Raw genomic sequence first — 26,283 nt, 5'->3', positions numbered from 1 at the left:
TTCAGCTCAGGTCACAATCTCGCGGTCTGTGAGTTCGAGCCCCGCGTCGGGCTCTGGGCTGATGGCTCAGAGCCTGGAGCCTGCTTCCGATTCTGTGTCTCCCTCTCTCTCTGCCCCTCCCCCGTTCATGCTCTGTCTCTCTCTGTCTCAAAAATAAATAAAACGTTAAAAAATTTTTTTTAAAAAAAAGATTGTAGTTTTTAAATTGTGGCATAGGCAGCTTTGAATACATTTTAGTGCTTACCAAGTGAAAACATAACCATATATATATATATATATATATATATATATATATATATATACACACACACACACACATGCTTACAAATTGGTTTTACTTATTTGGATATTAATTTAAAAAATCTATAATGGTAATGAATCACATTGATCTGATTTGTTACCTGTAAGTCATACAAATGATATGGTATGAACTATGATGAAAACATAAGTCCTATGACTTATGTGGTTTTAATGTTAAATGTTGTTGCCTGACTTTTATTGGAAGTTAAATCTAGAAAGGACTTAGAGATTATCTAGAGTCTAGCCCAGTCTTCCAGAAGAAGGAATTGTCTGGCTAACATAGTTGCTAGCCCACTGCTTACTGGGGTTAATTAGAATGGTCTATCTGCCTGTTCCTCCATTCCTACTTGTAGTGTTTTTTATTCATAGTGTGTTTGGTGAAGAGGACACCTTCCCACACAGATGTTTAGCTACCACTAATAAATAGATTTTGAATTTCATTGGTTTAATATAATAAAGTTAAATCCATGTTTCAGGGTAAATACTTCTTCTTTTAAAAAGTAGTACTTAAATATTATATAGTTTATTAGTGGAATTTGAAAAGTAAATTAGATAATTTAAAAAATAGTATTTAAGGCAATTTTAGTTTAATTTTATTAATCTTTATTAAGAAATTAATATTTAATTAATTTAATCCCTAATATTTTAGAGGAACAAGGTAGTACTGTATATTTGGTACAGAACTTCAGTGGGAGCTTATATATATTTAAATTGAGACCAATGATTTCGTTTTTGTTTTGACTTGTTACTCACTTTTTGGGGAGAAAATACATTTAAATGGTTTTAAGATAATTTAGTGTGCCATCTTTCCTTGACTATTTTCTTTTGTGCTATAGTGGCAGATTATGCGGAAGCATAGTGGCTTATCCTTTCTAGGCATCTTCAGAATCGTATATTCAGTATAGTTTTTGTGTGTGTCTGCAGAAATGGACATTTTATTTCTTTTTGTATGAAAATCATCTGTGGGAAGAGATACTTCTAAATTTTTTTTAATGTTTATTTTTTTAAGAGAGAGAGAGGGAGAGAGCATGCATGTGCAATCAGGGAGAGGGGCAGAGAGAGAGGGAGACAGAGAATCTGAAGCACACTCCACTCTGTCAGCGCAAAGCCTGACACAGAGCTTGAACTGAACTGCGAGATCATGACCTGAGCTGAAGTTGGATGCTCAACCGACTAAGCCATCCAAGCTCCCTACAGGAAGAGATACTTGTCAATAATTCAGATTCCAGTGCTGGCTCTAGACCTAAATGCACTAAAATTTCCTCAGCTTAGGAATCAGCATTTTTAAATTAAAATTTGAGAACAGCTGCTCTATAGCAAAGAACCCTATCAAAGAGTTGGTGTTTTCTAAAGTTGACAGTTCAGCAAATTTAGTATTAGCACGTTGGTGTTTTTTTAAATATATATTTTTTAAGTTTATTTTTGAGAGAGAGAGCACGAGCAGGGGAGAGACAGAGAGAGAGGGAGAGAGAGAAGCCCAAGCGTGCTCCAAGCTGTCAACAAGAGCCCGACGCAAGGCTCGATCTAATGAACCATGAGATCATGACCTGAGCTGAAATCAAGAGTCTGACGCTTAACCAACTGAACCACCCAGGTACCCCCTTGGTATTTTAATGCTGACGACTTGATTAGGTAAACAGAAGTTTGGAGGAGGATTTATCTGATTGGCATAGATGTGAAAATTAATATACAAATCTTCAAAATGATCACATTTATGTAATAAATTAATGCCTTTAAATTATAGCAAACACACAGAGCCAGCTTGCTTGTTTTGTAGTGTATTTTGTTACTTTAAACACTGCCTCTGCTACTATTGGAATACATTTTCCTTTTTTATCTGATTTCCTGGCTGACTTCCTTCTTAGACTAACAGCAATGATCATGCAGCCATGCCGGTAAGTAAATGCAAGCCAAAGCTAGCATGTGAATTGGATAGTACTGAACCTCCTGCAGGCTTATTTTTCTCTGCCTGGTTATCTATGGTAAATTCTAATTATCTTGTCAATATTTTTCATATGTTTGTAGTTTTGTGGAAACCTACATTTGAAGGTAATAGTTATTTTGGTGAAACAGGAGGATTCTCTGGGACTTGATTGTGAAAGTTAGTATTATGGTTGCATCTGTGGTGAGTGCAGTGCTTTGGAAAACCTCACTGTGGTCACCCCATGCATGACAGGGCACAATTTGTAGATATCTTCCTCATCTATAAAGTGAGGGCTGTAAGGGTATATGCCCTATAGATTTTTGTGAGGGTTAAATGAGATAGTATACATAAAGTACTTAGAAAAGCACTTGGCATATAATAAGCACTCAAAAAATACTAGCTGTTATTATTACCTGCTTTTAAGACTGTTTATGCTTTTCCTGAGTGCTTTTTCTCTACAGACCTTATCCCAAAATCCACTTGTAGAAATCTATCCCAGTGCATAACCCAGTATGATTCATGACCAAGTGCACATTTTTCTTTTTCACTACAAACCCAGTATTGCTCCCCTGAATTGCCTTAGCTTTCACCTTTTTTCATGGCTTCATCATATTTTGCGTTTTACTGTGTTTCTTCTTTTGACCTCCAGTTGTGAGCTCTCAATGGCCAGAATAAGAACTCATAAATACTTTTTGAATGTGTAGATATTAAAAGTTCTTACCTTTAAAAAATCTCATCTAGCATTTGAAATTTAAAATGTTCCTAACCTTTCTGTTCCTATTCCTGTTACCAAAATTCAAATTTTGATGATTGTAATTGTTTTCTAATTAGTCTTTGCCAGTAGTTTCTCCTTACTTCAGTTCATCATACATACCTGTACTAGATTATTCTTTCTAGAGTACAGTCTAATCACATTTCCCTGTTGAAAAGCTTCAAAGTCTCTTGCTTACCTAAAGTCAAAATTTCACAGGCTAACAAAAAGGAATTATCTCAGCCTCTTTCCAGATACATTTCTGACCATTACTCAATATGGGCATTCAAAGTGGAAAATCCAGTGTCCTGGATCTGTCTTTTACTTTCTACATTGGCTTCATTTGTAATTGTAAAACTCCTGGATCTCTTCCAAAAGCATCTTTAATGCTACCTCTTTCATGAAACATTTGCTAATTCCACTTAACCTTATGTGGATACTTTGTCCCACTTTTACAGTACTGTTTATATTTTGTCCTCTACTATAGCTGTTTGAAGTCTCGCCTTCTTTCTGCTATTAGAATTTAATCCCTTTGTGTCAGGAACTGTTATCCACTCATTATATCTTCTGTAGCACCTAAACAATATTTTACACAGAGGAAGTCCTTAATAAGTATTTTTTAAATTAATATGAGAGAAATAGTAAAGAAATGGTCTGTTATAAAAGCAATTTTCTTGTACACATAAGGAATATAAAAAGCATACTGCAAAATCAGAATTTTTGAATCGAATTTATTTGTCAAATATAGAATACTTTCTAGTTTTGAAGAGAAAGTTTGTACCCTTATTCATAGGCAAAAATTTTGAAAATGTTTATACAAAAGTTACTTGATAAAGGTGGTTTCAGTAGTGGTTAGAAACATTTGTATGTTTACTCTTTCCTTGCACATCTCCATGAAGGAATAACATATTAATTCAAACTACAACTCTCTTCACACCTATAAGTTGAGCAGTGATTGAAACAAAGTAAAAGACATGATAGCACCAAAATAACCTGTTGTGAATTCGCAGCACTAAGGACAAGTACTTCGTCCCATTGAAGGGACAGACCTTCAAGCTTTCACTTCAACTTTTTCTTCATTTGCTATAGTAATTGTTAAGTACTTACTAAGCTTGCTAACAGATTTCCTGCAGGTAAGTCATATACATGTTCAAAATACAGAAGTGATGTTCAGAAGTGATACTAACCCTGTTATCCAAAAAAAAAAAAAAATCCAAAATGCTCAAATTGTTATCATCTATTTAAGAAGTCAGCAATAGATTTTGGGGTCAATTTTGTATAAATTTGCATGAGAAATTTTAAAAGGTGTGACACTTGAATGTCCAGTGTTTTAAAAAAGTTACTTATATGAGATAATTCTTTCTCTGATGATAAAGGAGGTATTCTAATGGCATTTTTGATACCCATTTCCATACTTTATGTAATAAGTTAATTCCAAGTACACAAAATCAACTAGAACAAACCATTGACAGTCATCAGTTCATTGGAGAGAATTAAAGAACCTTGAGAAAGAATGTAAATAAAAAAGTTGAAAACCATTAAAACCCACTCTTAGAAATGGAATTTATATTTTTTAAGCTTTTTTATTTTAATACATATATTTTTAAGTAATCTTTACACCCAAGGTAGGGCTTAAACTCATGACCCCGAGATCAAGAGTCATATGCTCCACTGACAGAACCAGCTAGGCACCACTATATTTTTTCTTAGGCTTTTTGTTAATGTAATAAAATAGTTAAATGATTTTCACTAAAAAAGTTAATTGGGGAAAAAGAGAATCTTGCTTTTTAGTTGAAAATTAATGTACTTGAATTTTATAACTTTAATCCTTTTAAGTATTTACTAAGTTGATGCTGGCTAATCTTGGTGAGAGATTTAATTGCATTAAGTTGTAAGTCTTATGTGTGTATATAACATAGCACACTTAAATAATTTCTGCTGTTAAAAGTTTAGAAAATAGCAGTTTGATTCAGGGCATAATTGGAAGAAGTAATAGTAACAGAGGGCTTTTAGTTTAGAAGGAAACAGTATGAGAGATTTAGTAGAAAGCTAGTGGATTAGGAAAGAACTCATGAACTAACCAATAAGTAACAGATCAATGAGATATAAATGGATATAATTGGAATGGATTATTCTCAGCCCATAGACTAAATGTATGTATAGGCATGTGCATCATACATATGCACACTTACAAATATCGTATAACTTTATTCTTTAATAACTATCAATGAAATAGACTAGATCATTGGTGCTGGCTTTATGAGCAAAGTGCCATTCTGAACAGGAAGATTTAGTACTAAAAACAAATGAAAATGCAATATCTGACCGTTTTACTACCAGATGACAACAGAGAATTCACATTTAGAAAGTTAATTAAGTTGTTGCAGATAGCAGTGGTAAAGTTCTAGGAATGCAAATGGTATCTTCCCCTTTAACTTGTATTCCACAATAGAAAGAAAAATACAAAAGATCATTTGTTCTCCAAAGTTAAATGGATAAAAGTTGAAATCAGGGAAGAAGAAAAAGGAATAAAATATGCAAATAAGAGAATGTATGAGTTAGAATTATGTTTTTATCGTGAGCAGATAAAGACAGCAAAAAGGAGGTCAGATCCCTTGAAGAGAAAGATAGGAGACGATAGGGAAAGATGAAGTCAGAGGTTTCCTGTGCGAGCCCCTATCTAGTGGTGCCAAAGAACCTGCTTTTCTTTTTACTTCCCTGTATGGAGCCTAACAAGAATGGAAAAGGATGAGGATAGAGCTGATGGGAAAGGTGGAACAGCTTTGGTGCATTTATATTTACAGTATGTTTGCAGGTCAGAGGTAACAAAATTCAGCAGGCCAAGATGCTGATACATACTTATAGAAAGAGTATGTAAATTACTGTAACACAAAAAGTAAGGAGGTTGGCCTTTGGAAAATCCCACCAAAAGAGCATGTGCAGACAAATATTACATACGGGGAAGGAATTCAGAGGGCCAGCAACATTTTAATCACTTCCTTTTCTTTCATTCAGGAGACCTTAGGTATTGTAGGAAAGCTGTCATGTTGTTTTAAATCTTTCTACTTATGAAAATCAGTGTGTTAGATGGTAGCATTGAGATTAAAAGCCTCTGTCAATTCTTTGGAAACAAGAAGGGAGCAGTTGGCAAGGCATACTGTAGATAGTCTCAGAGTATCATTGAATGTCATTTGCAAGATTGTCTTGTAAATGACAATCAAGAAAAAACTTAACGTGATCACTTACCTTGATCAGTCCCTCCCACTTTGTATAGATTTTGTCTTGTTTTAAATATATAACCTCCCTCCACTTGATACATTTCCCTTACTCTTTTAAAAAATCCATTTCCAGGTACTTCCTCAACTAGAAGTGAATCTGACAGTATCTACCCCAACCCCATTCCCACAGTCTAAGACTTAGCCCAGTGAAATTACCTATTCAGAAAGCCCTTGACGTTCTGAATGAGTATACCCCAAAACTTTGAGAATATTAAAATTTGAGAATACTGCTATGCCATGTAATTTCTTTCAGAAAGTGCTATAAAATGTACCTGAAAAGTGTAGACCTTAACAAGAGTTATGTTTCCATGTCAACTAACAGAAGACAGCAAAGCCACAGAGTTCGAAGGTTGGGACTTTACATTGAGTGCATTCAGTCTCCCAGTGATTATCACCCTCCCCACCCCCACCCATACCCAGTTTCACAGAGCATATTATTCAAATGTGTGCCTCATCAAATTAAGCCCTACTTGCACTGGAATTTCAGATTCTTAAAAGGTCAAAACCTAAATTTAAATCCTTGGATGACAAAAGTCTGCTCTCAGTTATCCTTGTGTATATGTGGCTGCATTTATGATGGTCAGCCACCTACCTACATATGTTAATAAGAGAGAGTCAGTTGGCTTGACTGACATTTTCCATTTTACTAATGGCCATGTGGAAACGACTTATATTGTCTAACGTGTTAGTGATTCTGGCAACTTCTTTGCAAATTTTAAATTGTACTGGGATTACAGACTAGTACATTTTAATGATTAAATAGCCCTTATACTCTGAGCTGGGTGCTTATGTAAAGAAATGAAGATATGGCTCTGCTATCACAGAGCTGTTATTAAAACAGTTCCTGGGATGCTTCATTGTTTCACTCTTAAATTCTGTGGCTTAGTCATAGTACCCTGTCTTCACAGGGAAAATTACAGCGCATCTTTAACTTCCCTTTCCTTACAGTTGCCAAGTGAGAAAAGTTATAGAGCCTTAATATTTTATTGTTTCCCTACTTAAACATATGCTTAACTACCCAATTTGTTATTATCAAGTAGGCTCAAGAGTTAGAAATAATCCCTGTCAGCTCCCACACAGCATAAACTGGTCTCCTCTTCTTGCTAGTCTGGGCAAAAGTGCATGCAGCTTTCACCATTTTATCTTGATTTCTGATATTATCAATTGCTTGGAAGCAGAGGCATTTCTTCAAAACCTTGACCTTTTCTGGACCGTTACTGCTGTTTGTCTTTGCATTCTCTTTCTACCTATTAAAGGTAGAATGAGTTGGAAGATGTCATGACATCAACAATGATATTTACAGAAAGCTAAAAGTCATGTTATTGCATATCATCTAAGGCCATGCTCAGAAGATTTTTTTTTTAAATTAGGGGCGCCTGGGTGGCTCAGTCGGTTAAGCGTCCAATTCAGGTCATGATCTCACGGTCCACGAGTTTTAGCCCTGCGTCGGGCTCTGTGATGACAGCTCAGAGCCTGGAGCCTGCGTTGGTTTCTGTGTGTGTGTGTGTGTGTGTGTGTGTGTGTGTGTGTGTCACTCTCTCTCTCTACCCCTCCCCACTCATGCTCTGTCTCTGTCTCTCAAAAATGAAAAAATGTTAAAAACATAAAATAAAATAATAAAAGGCCACCAAAGTTTGATGAGCCCTATAGGAAGTTTTGAATGAAAGAGAAATAGCCATGTATTACAGCTATCTTAAAGTTTTCCCAGTTTGGGGAGTTTTTTCCCCCAACTTTAAAATGATTGTGTTCTATTTAATCTGTGTGTGTGTATGTGTGTGTGTGTGTGTGTTCCTAAGAGCAAGCATTTGTGTTACAGTCTCATATCCTTATGATTGGGAATTGTTAGGAGGAGAAAAGCCAGAAAAGGGAGAATGGGAATTCCTACTTCACTATGGGATTATGGTTAGCTGATGTGAGAACCAACTCTTTTGGGGCTAGAGCTACTTTAGGGGGAGATAGAAAGGGTATGAGAAGACTATAGAGGTGTCAAAGAGGTATTTTGGAGAATGTTGGAAGTGTTTAGAGTTGAGTATATTTTGATAGACCTATGAATGTTTTTGGCATAATCTCAAAAATCTGTCTTCAAGATAGTGTTATAAAGTTATTAAAACTCACTGAAGGAATTCATCTTGATATTTAACCCTTTCTAACTCACCCATTCTGTATTATTGGGAATCTGAGACATTTCAGTGTTCTATATGTCAGTATTACAGTGTTCAGACAGAAGCCTATTTTAGGAGCTAGAAGGATCTTTGTGCATTTGTGAAGTCATCTTGGGGAAATTTTCATGTATTCTAATGTTTTAGGTATGTTTTTTCATGATTTATTTAATACATTCTTTACATATGAGCAAGATGTAGTTTTATATAGTAAAACTTTAGATTAGTGGTTCGTATGTAAAATGGAAGAATAATAAATTTCTTAAGTTAAAATATCTACTTTTCAACTAGACATATTTTCTCATATTTCAATTAGGAATTTATTTCTAATTTTAGTGTTTACTTCACATTTGATGAAAGACTTCACTCTTTTAGTCTGTTAGTTTTTAAAAAGGCTATGCATTGTGGCTCTTTGGGAGACTGACCAATTCATCAATACTTCCCTTTCTCTTTTGCCTTTCCTTTGAAAAGACTATTTCACAGTCTCAACTGAAATTTATGCAGCAAATGGAGAGGCAGTGATTTAGAATAATATGGCAATATTTTACTGCTTTAATTTAAACAACTTAAAAAATTAATAACTTAAATAATTGTAAAAAGCCGTACAGAATCAGAATTAGTTAATAAGTTCTGTTGCCAGTGTTAGAGTTAATATTCAAATTGACCATGATTTTACTTCAGTTTTCCATTTTTTTCTGACAAGAGTTATGTAACCTTTTAAAACAAAACCTGTTATCAATTTAAAGAACAATAAATGCAATGCACAATATTTTTGAGTCTATATATTTCTTTTTACTTAAATAAAAAGTAGTTTATTGTGCAAAGTTGACCTTTTGTGGGAATATAAATAGAGTAAAATGGATTCTCCTGGGATCTTTAAGGAAGGGAGACCAATACAGAAAGAATGGTTGTGATTTCAAGAGCACATTTTTATGTTACATGTAGTTGAGAGAGAATGAAAGCAGCATTGAAAAATGCTTTCAAATAATTACTGTTGAAATCAAACCTTTCTTTTTTTATTAGATCTTTGAAATAAGAGAATGGTGAGACACAAATGAAAACTTCAAATGAAAATTTAAATGTGTCAAATTAGTTTTTTAAGTATTCTACATTTCTCCTATTATTATATCAGAGTAGATCTATCAAAACATTACTTTGAAACCAAAACAGTTTTGAGCCATAATCTAATAAAATGTGTTGTATTTTTGTTACCATGTCATTTTGCGGTGTTTCAAAGGAAATGGAGTATCTTTAGCCTAATCTATAATAGTAAATTATTTTAGAAATTTGGCTGGACATACAAACAGATGTGTTTTCTTGATTCCTTTTAAACTGAGGGTTGGTGGTTTGTGGTTTATTGTTCCTGTGATTGGCATTAAAAGCCTTATTTCACAGCTTGCAGTGAGGGACTATTGGGTAAAGAGTGGCTGTGTTCCACAAACTAAATTCAAAAAGTGTCAATCAAGGTCTCACATAGGTTGCCTAGAGAATGAGTTTTCTTACTGATTTCACCAAATGTCGCCTCATGCTGTCTTTGATTGGCACAGCCTGGCAGGGAGGATGGATGAATCTGTCACCGACTGGTTAATTGTGTTGCTGGTCTCAGTCTGACATCAGGTCTTTGACTCTTAAGTGGCTCAATACAAAACAAATTAGCAGATTGTAGTCATATTTCTCATTCTATATGCTTTGACTTTGTTGAATGCAGTCCATAAATCATATTGACTGACACACAAGTAAATGATGAAAGCTGCTTTTGAGACATGGATCTAGAAAGCAGCGCTGTGAAGGTGCCATGGAAGGATGCATATGGTTGACCCTTTGGGAATTTCCTAGGAGCCAAATGTCTCCTTACCACAATTGTTCTTAGAAGAAAAGCTTTTGGGTAATGCAAAAAGGATCTAATATGTCAGCAGATTCTCTTTTACAAGTTCCTTTGAAATATAAGAAGTTTGTCTAAGGGTTTTCTCTCTTTGCAAGTTGTTTTTCAGCAAAATGTTAGAGGAGGGTAAAAAAGTAGTTACCTTTAAAAGTTTGGCAGGTGTTTTTACTTACTTGGTGAACTTTGTGTTAAAGAGAAAGAAAATGTTAATAATAGTTGCAATTAATTTTTCAGATGAGGGCAGCAGAAATTTCTAGGTGCTTGAAATTTATTATTTTGGTTTTGTCTGTTAAAAAACAGAGCATCTCTAATGAAACAGGCTAGTTTTTAAAGATCATTCATTGCAAAAGTACTTAGATTATTTTTGTTTAGAAAATGATAATATTATAAGAATGTCAATAATAAAAACAATAGTAATGTTCAGAAAGGGGTGTTTTGTTTATGCCAAATGTACAAGGGCTACATCAGAAATGAATTGCCATAGGTATTTTTTGGGTGTGTAAATATTTGGAACATTAAACATTTTCTCTCTAAATATAAGTAATAGATGGAAATTTATGAATATTTGTGCACATTTTATGGTTAGGAATTAAACATTTTTTTTAAATGTATAATCTTATAGAACTTTTAACATACTTACAGAGTCCAAACCTTTTATATTAACTTTAATTTGGGGCTATAAAAAGAACTTACTTCATTTGAAGATTTATAAAATATTTTACAAATACTTTAATCTTGTATCTTTGAGAACAATAAGCCTGTATTTAATATGTTTAATCAGAAGAAATTTAGTATTAGGGTTTTATTATTACGTATGTTGTTTAAACAAAAAGTTAAATTAGCGTGCACGTGTGTGTGTGTGTGTGTGTGTGTGTGTGTGTGTGTGTGTGTGTTTGTTACCTATTTCCACTAAGTTTATGGAATAGCTGCCTCTATTTCTGTACTCTTACCATCATTTTTGGCTCCAGTACTATTGTTATATAGTCATTTGTACCTTCAGAACCCATGTTGAATTTTAAGTATCACTTTAAAATTATACCACTTACCTTGTACAGTGTGTTTACTTATGAAATGAATATAATAGTAATTTAGGGGGGCAATTTATTAATCTGTTTTGCAGTTAGTATATTATAGAGGCAACATAAGTAGAACATGGAGCTGATTGGATGGAGAAGTACATGAAACTAAAATGCAGTAGTTGTTCCATTGGGTCAAAATTACATTCCTGTTAAGTATTGTCAAGCCTGTTACATTATAATTAAATTACATGCCATTGATTTCTCCTCTTTCTACGTTTTTGTCCCCCTCCCATTCATATTGATATTATGGTGCTTGGGGAATGGAGCTGCATGTCTCCCAGACTAATTCCTCTTGGGTTTGGGGGATCTTGAAGCATGCTGGGTTTTGCATTGTTTGTTACATTCCTTTTTGGCAGTTCATCAGTATCTGTCAAATATATTGTTTGCATTGGCTTTTATCTCTACGTTTTTGATTGAGAAATTGAGATTCCATTTTAGATACAGTTTTTCACTGCATAGTGTCTAGATGCTAAAGACTTACTCAAAAAGATTGCCTTGTTTCTAGCCTGACTTTAAATGTGTAGTTTAATGAACAAATGTTCTAATAAATATCTGAAAAATATATTTATGTTCTTTCTTACTTCCCTGACAGATCAACTGTGTAAAACATTTCTGTACTAATTTAGTGAAGCATTTATGTTTAGGAGATTTTTTCATGACTTGATTAGCCTTTGTGAAAGTAGGAAAAGAATAATTATCAAATAGCACTGAGTAAATATTTATTAATGCAGATGAGGCAAAACATGGCACATTTTCCAAAAGTCATTATTTCTGACCATATTCATGGATCTTTGAATCCTATCACAGGAGTTAGTCCATCACCAAATCACATCGTTGTAGGTTGAAGACAGAAATACTAGGAGCAGTATTAGACAGGAAAACTATACAGGACAGAGTCTTTATAGTAATTTGTAATTTATTTTAAGCTTTTAATTGAAATCTGTCTAAAGAAGCAGTTTATACTAAAAGTGATGTAATGTGATTCAGCTTTGTAATCTAGAGATGAAACATGTAGCCTATTATAATTAAGGCTATCAGGGAAAATTTCTGTAGTTTTTAGGAGCTATTATGGTAGAAAATATTTTATAATGATACAAATGTGAAAGAAAACCACAAATATTTGTAGTTTACTTAACCATATATTTCTAAATTATCAGATGATTTTAAAACTAAATTTAGAAAAAAAAACACCTAAATTTAGGTCTGTAGATGATTTTGAAATCATGTTGGTAGGACATTTCAAGAGGTCTAAAATAATAATTCATGTGTTTTTTACCTGTCTTTTAATTTTCCTGAGTGCAGTTAGAACTTCAATGATATTTGTGTCCTGAGGAGGATAAGTAAACAAGATTAATTTTAATTCCTGTGCTAAAAGCATAGCCACTCAGAATACAGAAATAGAAAGGCCAATAATCACTGTTGTACCCCCTAAAAGACAACAAAAAAAATGTCAGGTATATAACTTTTCTGATACTTTATGGTGTATTTCTGTGTTTACTTATTTGCTTATTTATGTTTTGTTTTTGGTATTTGTTTTAAACAGGGGAAAGTTGCCCAGACTGCTTGCATGTCAGCCTGCCAGCATCTGTCAACATCCTTAATGCAGATGCTATTGGACAGTGAGTTAAAACAGATAAGCATGGGAGCCGTTCAGCAGTTTAACTTAGATGTCATACAGTGTGAATGTAAGTACCTTACTGGTTAAATCTCATGCATTTCTAGGAATCTATATTTAAATTATATGAAAAAAATGGTATATAGAAGGATAGTTCAGAAAAGAGGGAAAAGGCCTGGATCAGTGAGATTTTCAGCAGCCTTAGAAGTGACTTCTTTCCAGAAAGAGAAAAATACCTCATCTTCAGTTTAGGGCCTCTAGAGCTCTATCTAGAAAGCACTGAAGTGGCAGTACAGACTGGGATAATTGAAAACTGATTCATTTTCCTCCCCAGTCCTTTTTCTGGTCATTCTTGCCAGGACACTCCTAACATTGGTCATAAATGAATGAAATCATTCTAAGTTTGTCATTCTTACTTTATCGGTAGGCAGTTTTTGTTTTTGTTTTTGTTTTAAGTTTATTTATTTTGAGAAAGAGAGAAAGCACTAATTGGGGAGGGGCAAAGAGAGGGGAAGAGAGAGAGAATCCCAAGCAAGCTCCAGCCCAGGAACCATGAGATCACGACCTTAGCCAAAGTCAGATGCTTAACGGACTGAGCCACCCGGGCACCCTGGTAGGTAGCTTTTTAGGTAATTGCTGGAAAGATAATCTTAGGACCCCACATTCCAAATGAAGCTTCTTTTATATTCTGAATATTTGGTTCTCATTCCCCCCCCCCCCCAATTTTTTAAGCTTTTACCTTTGCCATTGTTTTTCACTGTTTTCTGTAGGCAAGAGGTGAGCAGATTCTATAATCTAATGTTGACATTAGCCAGTCTGCTTCAAACCGAGATGTGCTGTTTGGTTATTAGTCTTGTTTATATATGCTTCTGGATGTGTGTTCTATCACCTTAAATTATAACCTTAAATAAAGAATGTAAGTATACAGAGCAATTTTCAAACATTGCTTTCAAATGAATGGTACACTGATTAAATAATGAAAGTCTCTGGTTGACAATTCAGCCAGGCACCACTGTTGATAAATTGGAAATCAGTGGGGCACAAGAAGGATTATAAAATATTTGTCTGAGGCAAATTTTGCAATAATTTGCTGATGTTGATCAGCAGTTTGCAGCTGAAGCAAGAGTGACTTTTTTTCAACAACTATTGAATATTTGCCCACTGTATAAGGCATTCTGCTAAGAAAAACATAATTAATATTAAAAAGAATAATCATGTAAGCTGTTTGATCAAGATCAGCACAAAAAAATAAGTCCAAAGTTTTTTTAAAACGTACCTATTCCCTTCAAAAAAAAAAAAAAAGAGAGATGCTTATTCACAAAGGAAAAGGAAATTAGTTTTTCCTTAGGGAAGAGAAGCATTCATTTTCTTTTCCTAAAAAGCCTTTCTATTTTCTCTAGTTAGAAAACGTTTATTATATATCTTTCTCAAAATAAAACTATCATTTTAAAAATGGTATTTAGGGATGCCTGGGTGGCTCAGTTGGTTAAGCATCTGACTATTTCGGCTCAGGTCATGATCTCACAGTTTGTGAGTTCTAGACCTACTTTGGGCTCCATGCTGACAGCACACAGCCAGGTTAGGATTCTCTGTCTCCCTCTCTCTGCCTCTCCCCTGCTCCCTCCCTCCCTCCTCTCTCTCTCAAAAGTAAGTATATAAACATTTAAAACAATAAAAAATATGTATATTTTTATATTGTATTTTAAAAATATTTATTAAAAAACACCTTTCCCCCCAAGTTTCTAAGCTCAAAGTAATTGTTATCCATTCTACAAGTAGTTTGAAACTGATTTTTTTTTTAAAGTTCTGTAAAAGTTATCTTAGGTTATCATTCCAGTATGACATTACATATGTAAATATCTTACATAAATATTGCTTTAGGCATTTTGTGTTATTAGATCTTGAATGGATTCAGAATAATTGGGTGGTTCAACCCTTTATTGGCATTTGGTTATGTCTTCTGAGGTTTTTTGTTCAGAAATGGAAATTACTGTTTGGCTAGGTATCTTTAGGTATCTAGATCTTGTGTTCTCTTCCCTCTTCATAAAAGGCTAGCCTGGCTCTACTTACCGAAAGGTATATAAACCCCCAAATCTGTGCCTCTCTGCTTTCTATAGGATAGTTTCTACCTTCAGTTAACTTCTTATGTTGACATTTTCTTCTTCTTCTTTATTTTTTTTAATGTTTATTTATTTTTGAGAGAGAGACAGAGCGCAAGCAGGGGAGAGGCAGAGAGAGAGAGGGAGATACAGAATCCGAAACAGGCTCCAGGCTCTGAGCTGTCAGCACAGAGCCCGGCGCGGGGCTCGAACACAAACCTCGAAATCATGATCTGAGCCGAAGTCGGACATTCACCTGAGCTGAGCCACCCAGGCACCTCTGTTGATATTTTCTTAAAGCACTGTTCTCTTGGAAGAGACCAAGAAGAATCCTAAGTATGAGGTATAACTCAGGAAATCTGAGTTCAAATACAAGAAGGGTAACCCCCAGCCTGATGGGGGCCAAGGTTCAGACTCTATAGATATGGAAAGGGAGAGACCAGAATTCAAAGACAACCACCCAAGATAATTCAGCTTTCTTTAAGATTATGCCTATGGTTGGCACTGCTCCTTAATACTTATCATGTATTACTTAATCACTATTTAATACAGTATCATACATTTAGTACTCATGGAACAAATATAAACCAACATTACATTTTCCATGTTTATTCCACTCTCTTTCTGGCGTAAAAGACTTTCTCTACCCCCTATCATGACTTTTAGTGACTGATTCACAAATCACTTAAAAATGAAACAGCTTTTTTTCTAATGAATATATTAAGAGAATTAAGTTTTCATTTCATTTTAAGTAGTAGTTTTGTTTTTTTAAACCTGGAAGAAAGCAGTATTTTCTTTTTCTTGTTTTTCTTTTCTTTTTTTTAATTTAAGATTTTATTTTTAAGTAATGTCTACACCCAGCGTAGGGCACAAACCCACAACCTGGAGACCAAGAGTCACATGCTGTACCGACTGAGCCAGCCAGGCACTCCAGAAAGCAGTTTTTTTAAATACACAGTTTAGGGGTACCTGAGTGGCTCAGTCAGTTCAGTGTTCCATTCTTGATTTTGACTCAGGTCATGATCTCATGGTTCATTAAACTGAGCCTGCATCAGGCTGTGTGCTGACAGGGCCAAGCTTGCTTCGGAATCTGTCTCTCCCTCTCTGTCTCTGCCCCTCCCTGCTCATGCTCTCGCTCTCTCTCTCTCTCTCTCAAAATAAATAAACAGTTTAAAAAATAAGGTAAAAGGTTTGTTTTCAGTATGAATGCAGTGTGTATGCTTTCTACATACTGAGGCAGGCAGAGGGGGAGAGGGATTTGGCTAGATAGGAGGAAGGCTAGAATGCATCATAGATTTGTGAAGAGAAGGGATCTGGATACCATAGGAATCAATTGGGGTATGGATCAGAAAGAAGATAGACAGGTAGTTCAAATGTAGAATCCTAAAAGCCAAACGATCATGGAGTTTCACCACTCACTTGGTAATAAAGATACACATACTCCTCTACCTTGAAATCCTCTCTAAATAACCCTGCCAAGAAGTTGTCCAGCTAGTCCTTGAACATCCAGTTTGGGGGATTAACTACTCTTCAGAAAATGTGTTTCCGTATAATACATCACTCTATCAGTTTCTTAAAGTGAGGTGAAATCCCTTTCTCTCAACTTCTCTCAATGGAGCTACTTCTACCTTGGCTACTGTCACCACTGCCTTTGTGCAAATTAGAAGTGGGATCCCTACTATAAGGAAAAGGTCCTCTAGAGTTGTCCCTTTTATATGAACTAGAAAAAGTTCACCCCTTTCCCAGCTGGACTCAACTCCCACCAAGGCACATGGCTTATCAAGTGAAATGTGAGCCCTTCCCTTCCTCCCCTCTCCTCTCCTCAGCTGGACACCCATATGTAGTAAGCAGTCCGATACAGTCTGTATGTGGCAGTTCTGCCTAGGGTCATACAGAGAAAAAACAAATTCTCAGCCACAAGACCATTATATGAAAACTGCTCTTCCATCCTTCTAAATCTTCTGAAGGCCAGACATCAACAATTCCTCTTACTGTTCTCATGTAATACCATTTTAGATCCAAACATCTTCTTTGAACAAACTGGTTTGACTACCTTCTGTTTAATGTCTGGTACCCAAAGTTGACTACAGAGATACCCAGTTGTGGGAGAACCAGTCTAATCTGCAGTTGGACTATCAAATACATTGTGCCATAATCTGTACTTTATTAATAAAACCTAAACTACGATTACCTATTTTGGTTGCCAGAGTATACTCTTCTATTGTTGAAGCTGTAGTCTTCTAAAACCTCTGTATCGTTCTCTTCCTCTCTTTATATGCGTGTGTGTGTGTGTGTGTGTGTGTGTGCTTGGGGGGGGGGAGGGAGATTATTTTTTTTTTCAATGTATGAAATTTATTGTCAAATTGGTTTCCATACAACACCCAGTGCTCATCCCAAAAGGTGCCCTCCTCAATACCCATCACCCACCCTCCCCTCCCTCCCACCCCCCATCAACCCTCAGCTTGTTCTCAGTTTTTAAGAGTCTCTTATGCTTTGCCTCTTGAGGGAGGGAGATTATTAAGCTCTGTTTTCTTATCCTATACTTGTTTTGGGATTTTAAAGTTATCCCTATTAAATTTTAAGATTTGTCCCACAACTAACCTATTGAGATCTTTTTATATCAAAATTTAATATCATCCACAGATTTGTAATCATGCTTTTTATGTATTTAACGAGGCTACTAGCAAAATGTTGAACAAAACCATATAACTATGTCATGAGCTACAGTACATTAGTGGTTCTCAGAACCTGATCCCCAGGTGAGGACCTGAGAACTTGTTAGAAATGTGAATTCTTGGGTCCCACCTACTGAATTGGGAACTCTGGGCACCAGACCCAGCAGTTTCTCCTTAAATAGGACTCTTAGGTGATTTTGATGCACAGTAAACTTTGAGTACCACATTATATGGGCCTGCCCTTCATATTGACTTGTTTCCATTATTCAGAATTTTATGAGTATCTTAAGAGGTTTTTTTCAGCCAGTTACTAATTCCCTAATTGAACCTAACTCATGGTTTTGCTCAAAGTAATGAGCAAGTTTGTCAGATACCTTGCATATAGGGATAATAACGACCTTTGGATTTTTCTTCTCAATCTACCCTTTAAAAGAAGAAGATGATACTACTACGATTCTTCATAAATCCATATAGACTCATAGTAATTACTTTCTCTTCAAGATGCTCAGAAATTGTTACTTAAAAGACAGTGACTGGTTCTTGAGATTAACATAAAATCTTACTACTCTGTGTTATACTAGCAAGAGATCCAGAGTCCAAGGAATTCAGGTAGTAGGGATCAGGAATTAGAGACCATGAACCACCAGAGATCCTGGGAAACTTGAGGTTTACATCAAACAATTTAAGCAATAGGAGGTGAGCATGAAATATAAGCATCAAAATGGTCTTTATTCTGAATTAGAGTTTCCTTTAATTGGGTTTGATCAGAAAACAGAGTGTTTATTTTTCCATCATCATTACTTTGTGAAAACATTATATTTCCTAGGCCTCAGAGTGTTAGTCTGCTGGTAGAAACCACTGGACATCTCACCGAAGCTGGGGAAGTGGGAGGATGGAAATAATTTAGTTTCTGTCATCATTCAACCATGTGCTTTTAGTTTTTGTTTGTTTTGTTTTATTTTTCTGGTGGTGAAAGACTTCTCAGTGATCTTTGTGCTCACTTACTGCTTTAAACAATTTTTTCTAGTATTCCTTGTAACACACATATTTGTGAATTAAACTGGCTTGCACTAAAATTTCAATCTGTATCTGACTTTTTTCCCATGTAAAGTCAACTGATTTATAAGAAGATTCATTTATTTAAATGTTTAATGAGAACCTATTACCCGTTATGTACTGGGAAATCCAGGATGAATGAAGCTTCAAAGATCTCAGTCTGGTTGGTTGGGAGGAGACAGACACGTAAATAACTACAATAGGACATAACAGGTTTTTTTTTTTTAACGTTTATTTATTTTTGAGACAGAGAGAGACAGAGCATGAACAGGGGTGGGGCAGAGAGAGAGAGAGACACACAATCTGAAACAGGCTCCAGGCTCTGAGCTGTCAGCACAGAGCCCGACACGGGGCTCGAACTCACGGACCATGAGATCATGACCTGAGCTGAAGTCGGATGCTTAACCGACTAAGCTACCCAGGCGCCCCAACAGTTATTTTTTAATAACAATTCTTCACATAAATATACATTGTAGTAGAGAGGGAGCAATTCTTCACTCCATGGGGTAAACCCCGACCGTGATACAAGTGAAATTTGAACTGGGTCTTAAAGGATGAGTAAGATTTCATCAAAAGCAGGGAAGGGCATTCTGAGCAGAGGGAATGGCATAGACAAAAACACTGTGGTGAGAGAACACTTAGGGACTCTTCAAACAGTCTTGTGTGACTAGACTACAAGATGCATGATGAAAGCGTTAGAAGATATGGCTGAAAAAAGTTAGACTTTATTTAATAAGCTTGGACTTTATTTAATGCTTGGACTTTATTTAATAAGCAGTGGAGAGTTATGGAAGCTTTTTAATCAGGACTATGATATGATAAAATCTATCATAGAAAGTTAACTCTATGTCATGTGGAAATTGAACTGAAATGAGATAATGCAAGTAGGAAAACCTGGTAAAAGACTATAGAACTTTTTTGCATGACGGATAAAAAGAGCTTGACTTTGGGCAGTGGGGATGAAGAGAAAAGGGTAGACTCCAGACCTTTAGGAGGAGGAAATACATAAAATTGTTGAGTGGGTAAAGGTATAATTTGATATGATTAAGATGGTTAGAATCACACAGTGGAAGAGACCTAGAGAATGCATGTCATGATTTGGATACTGAGGACAGGTGTGAAAAGGGAGAGAAAGAGGAGAGAAAGAGAGAGGGAGAGGAGGAGGGGCAGAGAGAGAAGAAGAGAGATTTAACATCCAGGATAGATCGTTAGATTCAACATAGAATTTTTAGTTGTAGGCACCTTGCAGAATGCTATGTTCACAGCATTATTTGTTGATAAATAAACAAATTAACAAATCAAGAAGTCTCTATAATTTACATTTGTCTCTTAAAGTTCTGCCTTTGTTGTCAAAAAGTTAAGGCCAACTGATATGCTATACTTTAACTCAAGACCATTTAAGTTGTTGATACAGACGTAACTAATCATTTATAAAAGTTCTTAACATATTTTATGAGTATGTTTAACCCTTTAACTCTTATCTGTTCTGAGCTAAAGAGTTAAAGTTTCTTTAATATATTCTTATGGGATGGGGCATCTGGGTAGCTCAGTTGGTTGTGTCTGACACTTGATTTCGGCTCAGGTCATTGATCCCACAGTTGGTGAGTTCAGGCCCCACATAGGGCTCTGCACTGACCATGTGGAGCCTGCTTGGGATTCTCTGTTCCCCCCCTCTCTCTACCCTTCTTTCTCTCTCTCTCTCTCCCTCCCTCCCTCCTTTTCAAAAATAAACATTAAAAAAAAGAAAATCTCTATGAAAACAATATGTATTCTTAAAGGGTTATTTTTACTACCCTTTTGGATTGTTTTCTTTTTTAACGCATACTAGGCAAAACTTGATAAAATGCCTGTTGGGTATCTGGGTGACTCCGTCGCTTAAGTGTCTGACTTCGGCTCAGGTCATGATCTCACGGTTCGTGGGTTTGAGCCCTGTGTCCAGCTCTGTGCTGACAGCTCAGAGCCTGGAGCCTGCTTCAGATTCTGTGTCTCCCTTTCTCTCTGCCCTTCCCCTGCTTGTGCTCCGTCTCTCTCTCTCACAAATAAATAAACATTGAAAAAAATTTTTTTTAAAGTCTGGGTTCAGGAATGCAGAATTATATGAACTTATGTAGAACTTTTTTTTTTAAGGTTTTACTTTTTAAGTAATTTCTACACCCAACATGGGGCTTGAACCTATAACCCAAGATCAAGAGACACATGCTCCACTAGTGAACCAGCCAGGTGCCCCCTTACATAGAATTTTTTTAAAAATTCTTTCAAATCAGCCTTAAGATGGTCTGAATATATGTCAGAAAGTTGAGACCATGGTTCCAGTCCTGGCTCTTTTTGGGCAAGTGACTTTGAACAAACCGACAATCAAGAGGCCTCAATTTTTCCTATAAAATGTAAGATTTGAAATTGATAATTTCCAAGATATATCCTAGTTTAAGATTGAGATGCAGAAAAATTTAAGGCAAAGCAATGTGGGGCTTTGGAGTAAATACACTAATTAATTCCTTATCTACTGTGTGTTTGGTATTTAGGCAACACAACGATAAACAAAATAGAAAAGATTGTTACTGTCTTGGGATTTAACCCCAGGGGAGGCAATCATTAAATAATTGCACCTGGTAAATATGATTGTAAATTGTTAAATTTTTTGAAAGTATTTGGTACTGTGAGAAAGTATAAGAAGTAGACCTAATTCAGAGAAAAATTTATATAGATTAAGAATATGAGGTAGGGTCTATGCATGAATGAAGTGGATACTTTTGATTAACTTGACTATAACCCACAATGCTACTATAACTACCTGGTTGGAGAAGTCAGGAAGGCGTCCATTTGGAATTGCAAATGTAGCTGCCTCTGAAAGCTGCATAGAACCTTTGATCCTATAATAGACTTTGTATAACTTCAAGAGAAATTGCTTCTTGGTTGGAAGAGGATTTTCCACGCTTGGTATGAAGCAGATGTTCTAAATCTTATGTGTGCTTTTGTTTTGTACTTACTAAACACCTGTTATATATTGGGCCCCGACATAGGTTCCTTACAAATGCAAATGCATAGAGGAAAAGATCAAAATGTCCTCTTAAGTTTTTATAAGGGTATCTCTGAAATCTTTTACATCACTAACAAAATACAGAGTATTTCCAGAGCATCAGGCAATCAGAAAGAGTTGAAGTACCCCAAAATAGATCTAGAATGTCCTTTTTAATACATTCTATATAAATATCCAAATGAGGGTATCCATTCCTAAGAGTTTAACATCTTAAATCCATAGGTGTTAGAAAAGCTCCAGATTGAAGAGTACTAGCCTCTGCTTCAATGGTGAGTTATTGAGGAACAGATGAATCTCTAGATGTAAAGGCCTTGGTCTTTTTCAATTTGGATAAAGGCTTAGCCCACTTAAAAAAAAAAGATGAAGGCTTTTTATGGATTGCGTGTGTCTTTGTGCACGCACACACGGCTTTGACCTCAAGGCCTCTTAATGCTAGTCTTGAAAAGAGATCTATACCTCCAAATAAAAGGATTCAGGGAAAATCGTGTGGATATATCCATAGAACAGTATTTTCGTATCTCTCTCTTTTTTTTAAGTTTATTTATTTATTTTGAGAGACAGAGTGAGAGTGTGCAGAGGAGGGGCATAGAGAGAGGGAAAGAGAGAATTGCAAGCAGCTGTCAGTGTAGAGCCCAGTGCAGGGTTCTAACTCATGAACCCCTGAGATCATTACTTGAGCAAAAATCAAGAGTCAGACGCTTAACTGACTGAGTCACGCAGACGCCCCAGTGCCTCTTTTTAGTTTAGTTTTGTTGTTGTTGTGGCTGTTGTTTTTGTTTGTTTGTTTGTTTTTTTCTGTTTTTGTTTTTGTTTGAGAGAGAACATGAACAAAGGAGGAGCAGAGAGCAGGGAACAGAGGATCCAAAGCAGGCTCTGCTCTGACAGCAGCAAGCCTGATGTGGGGCTTGTACTCACAAACTGTGAGATCACGACCTGAGCCAAAGTTGCTCAACAGACTGAGCCACCCAGACGCCAACCCAGTGTCTCTTTCTGGATGCTATTTTGCCTTTGTGAATTGGTCCTGGTTTTAATAGACATAAGGTATCAGATAAGACTACTTTGCCCATATGTAATTCCAGGAGCGATGATTAGATACTACTTTATATAAAAGTGAGGTGACGAATGTAGAGGGGCATTTGGTCCTAGAGGCTTATATCCCATTGCTCCCAACCACATGTAACAATATAAGTCTAAGACTCAAGAATTCTAATAAGACCCTCGACTCCCAGGCATGAGTTCTTCATGATCAGAAAAACCACTAGATGGTGCTCTTAGTCATTCCTTCTAATGACACAACTGGTGCACTTCAAATACTTTCTTTGCCTAGCCAAAACTTGAGTTCTACCTAGCTACTTTAAATCTTCAGCTCTAGCAAGAAACAGAATCATAAGGAATCTCTTCAATATGCAGACTATTTCCAGTCATTTTATTTAGTTACAAAATTATTCCATTTTATATGCCCCTGCTTTGCCATCCACAGGCAGTCTTCAGACTAGCCTCACCTCCTCACCCTCTCTTTCAATCATTTGTCAATTCTTTTGGTCTTTTTGCTCTTATGACTCTTTCTTTCCCTTCCCCCCCACCCCCTGACAATTCTACATGTCCTGTGTAGATGTTGTCCAAATAATGCACATTCCCTACCCCACAGTAAAAATAGCTGTCTGCCTAGGACAAGATTGTTTAAGGACTTATTTCCTCTGTATTTAATTTCAGGGAAGGTTTTGTACTTCCATGCCAGGATATATACTTACAGTCTGACATCCTAGCAGTCTTTGTACTCCCATACCAAATCCTGCACGTCTTTATTTAGATCCTGAAGGCAAATTGCTTTGTTATATATACAAATAACTTGTGTTTTTATCTACAAATATTCTTTAGTATCTTAAAACTTAAGAGATGGATAATTTGGAAGACATTTTTTGGTCATTATAATCACAGTTTACATAGCATGTATTATTTTTTGCTTTCAGTTTTCTTCTAAATTAATTCAGACTTGTCCTCTTCCTGGTTAGGTTGATATAGCAGATGTTTACTCTGTTATTTTAAATGACCTTCCCAGTAAGATCAGACATCTCCCTTTCTAGTCTTTCTTTTAGGGTATTTTAAAACTTTGGATCATTTATTATTATGAAGTTCCATATTCTAGCATAAAATAAGAGGAAATGAGTATGTCATGAAGTTATTTTGCTTTCAAAAAATAAATGGTCAAATTGGACATTTAAGAGAAAAAAACCCAGGGGTGCCTGTGTGGCTTAGTAGTTAGGTGTCTGACTCTTGATTTCAGCTCAGGTTATGATCTCCCAGCTTATGGGATTGAGCTCTGTGTAGGGCTCTGTGCTGATAAGGCAGAGCCTGGTTAGGATTCTCTCTCCCTCTCTCTTTGCCCCTCCCATATCTGTGCTGTTCCACATGTGCGTGTGCTCTCTCTCTCTCTCTCTCTCTCTCTCTCAAAATAGATAAATGTTTAAAAAAAGAGGGGAAAGGGGCACCTGGGTGGCGCAGTCGGTTAAGCGTCCGACTTCAGCCAGGTCACGATCTCACGGTCTGTGAGTTCGAGCCCCGCGTCGGGCTCTGGGCTGATGGCTCGGAGCCTGGAGCCTGTTTCCGATTCTGTGTCTCCCTCTCTCTCTGTCCCTCCCCCGTTCATGCTCTGTCTCTCTCTGTCCCAAAAATAAAATAAACGTTGAAAAAAAAAAAAAATTTTTAAAAAAGAGGGGAAAACCCCCCAAAGTTTTATACTAGCTTTATTTAAGGAAAAAAAAAAAGATTAGGGCTCCTGGGTGGCCTAGTCAGTTAAGTGTCCAACTTTGGCTCAGGTCATTATCTCATGGTTTGTGAATTAGAGCCTCTCATCGGGCTCTCTGCTGTTAGCACCGATTCCATTTAGGATCCTCTGTCTTCCTCTCTACCCCTTCCCCCCTCTCAAAAATAAATAGTAAACATTAAAAAAAATACTTTAGGGGTGCCTCGCTGGCTCAGTCAGTGGAGCATGAGAGTCTTGGTCTTGGGGATGTAAGTTCAAGCCCCACCCACGTTGGGTGAAGGTATTACTTAAAAACAAAATCTTTTGGGGCATCTGGGTGGCTCAGTTAAGCCTCAGACTCTTGATCTCAGCCCAGGTCATAGTCTCACAGTTGTGGAAGTGAGCCCCATGTCAGGATTCATGCTGACCATGGAGCCTGCTTGAGATTCTCTCACTCTTTCTGCTGCCTTTTTCTGACCCCCCTAAAAAAACAAAAACAAAAAACAAAACTTTAGAAAGCCCAGAAACTTTTTTTTTTCCTGGAAACTATGTTTAAATTTTTTTGGAAGACCAGGATCAATGCGTGTTTGTTTGTTTGTTGGTTGGTTTTTAATTCATTTTGAAAGAGAGAAAGATAGCACAAGCAGAGGAGGGGCAGAGACAAAGGGAGAGAAAGAGCATCCCAAGCAGGCTCCCTGCTGTCAGCACAGAGCCTGATGCAAGGCTTGAACTCATGAACCATGAGCTCATGACCTGAACTAAAATTGAGTCTGATGCTTAACCGGACTGAACCATCCAGGCACTCCCAATTCGTGTTTTTTAAAAATACCCCTCATGGCATGGCTAAGTGACACAGACACAGATATCATAATAGGAAAGTAGGATTATTAAATAGAAATAGTGAAAAGATGACTGGAGGGAAAACCTAGAAACCCCAAAATATGACAAATCATATACAAAATGAGGATCTGGATGAGCCAAGAAGAAATCTGAAGATAATACTTAAAGGGATTCCAAAAATTAATATTCAATGCTTTAAAACTTCAGAGGTTGAAATCTATCTCTAAAATTATTGGGACCATTGGGGCACCTGGGTGGCTCAGTCGGTTAAGTGTCCAACTTCAGGTCATAAATTCGCCTTTGTGAGTTCAAGCCCCATGTCGGGCTCTGTGCTGACAGCTCAGAGCCTGGAGCCTGCTTTGGATTCTGTGTTTCCCTCCCTCTCTGCTCTTCCCTCGCTCACGTTCTGTCTCTCTCTCAAAAATAAATAAACATTTTTTAAAATTAAAAAAAAATAAAATTATTAGGACCAATAGGCAATATTAATAGAAATGAATTTTTTTTTTTTTTTTTTTGCTGCAAAAAGGTGATTTTATTAAAGCACAGGGACAGGACCCATGGGCAGGAAGAGCTGCACTGCAAGTGTTGGGGGATGACCGTTTTATGGAGTCGGCAGAGAAATGAATTATTTTTATTTTCATTCATTCATTCAACCCATTTACTGGATATTTCCGATACACCAGACATGGATTATATAAAAGTAAAAGAAATGATCTCTGCGTCTCACAAGTTTCTTGTTTAGTGGAAGAACTCAACAATTTAGTTTTAATTAGTAAAAACAATACCCCTAATGTTTTTGAGCCATCCTCAATTATTTTGAAATAAATGTAGTATGTAAACACAGA

The 26,283-nt window shown here is 36.2% G+C and overlaps 1 protein-coding gene across 7 annotated transcripts in view; it reads left to right on the top strand.

Moving 5' to 3' along the window:
• EXOC6 (exocyst complex component 6) overlaps positions 1-26,283 on the top strand; it is a 296,986-nt gene that overhangs the window by 227,955 nt on the left and 42,748 nt on the right. For 6 of the 7 annotated variants that reach the window (XM_078434598.2, XM_078434597.2, XM_078434602.2 and 3 more), the window contains one exon: positions 12,917-13,058. In XM_078434598.2, the coding sequence (XP_078290724.1) occupies positions 12,917-13,058 (142 nt within the window). Of the gene's footprint in view, positions 1-12,916; positions 13,059-26,283 lie in introns of those variants that run through there. The other variant, XR_013550527.2, reaches the window with a different exon arrangement.

This window comes from Panthera onca, chromosome D2, assembly GCF_046562875.1.
Source record: "Panthera onca isolate mPanOnc1 chromosome D2, mPanOnc1 haplotype 2, whole genome shotgun sequence".
Taxonomy (NCBI): Eukaryota; Metazoa; Chordata; class Mammalia; order Carnivora; family Felidae; genus Panthera; species Panthera onca.
Note: the sequence above shows the minus strand (reverse complement) of the source record. Positions and strands in the feature narration are given on the sequence as shown.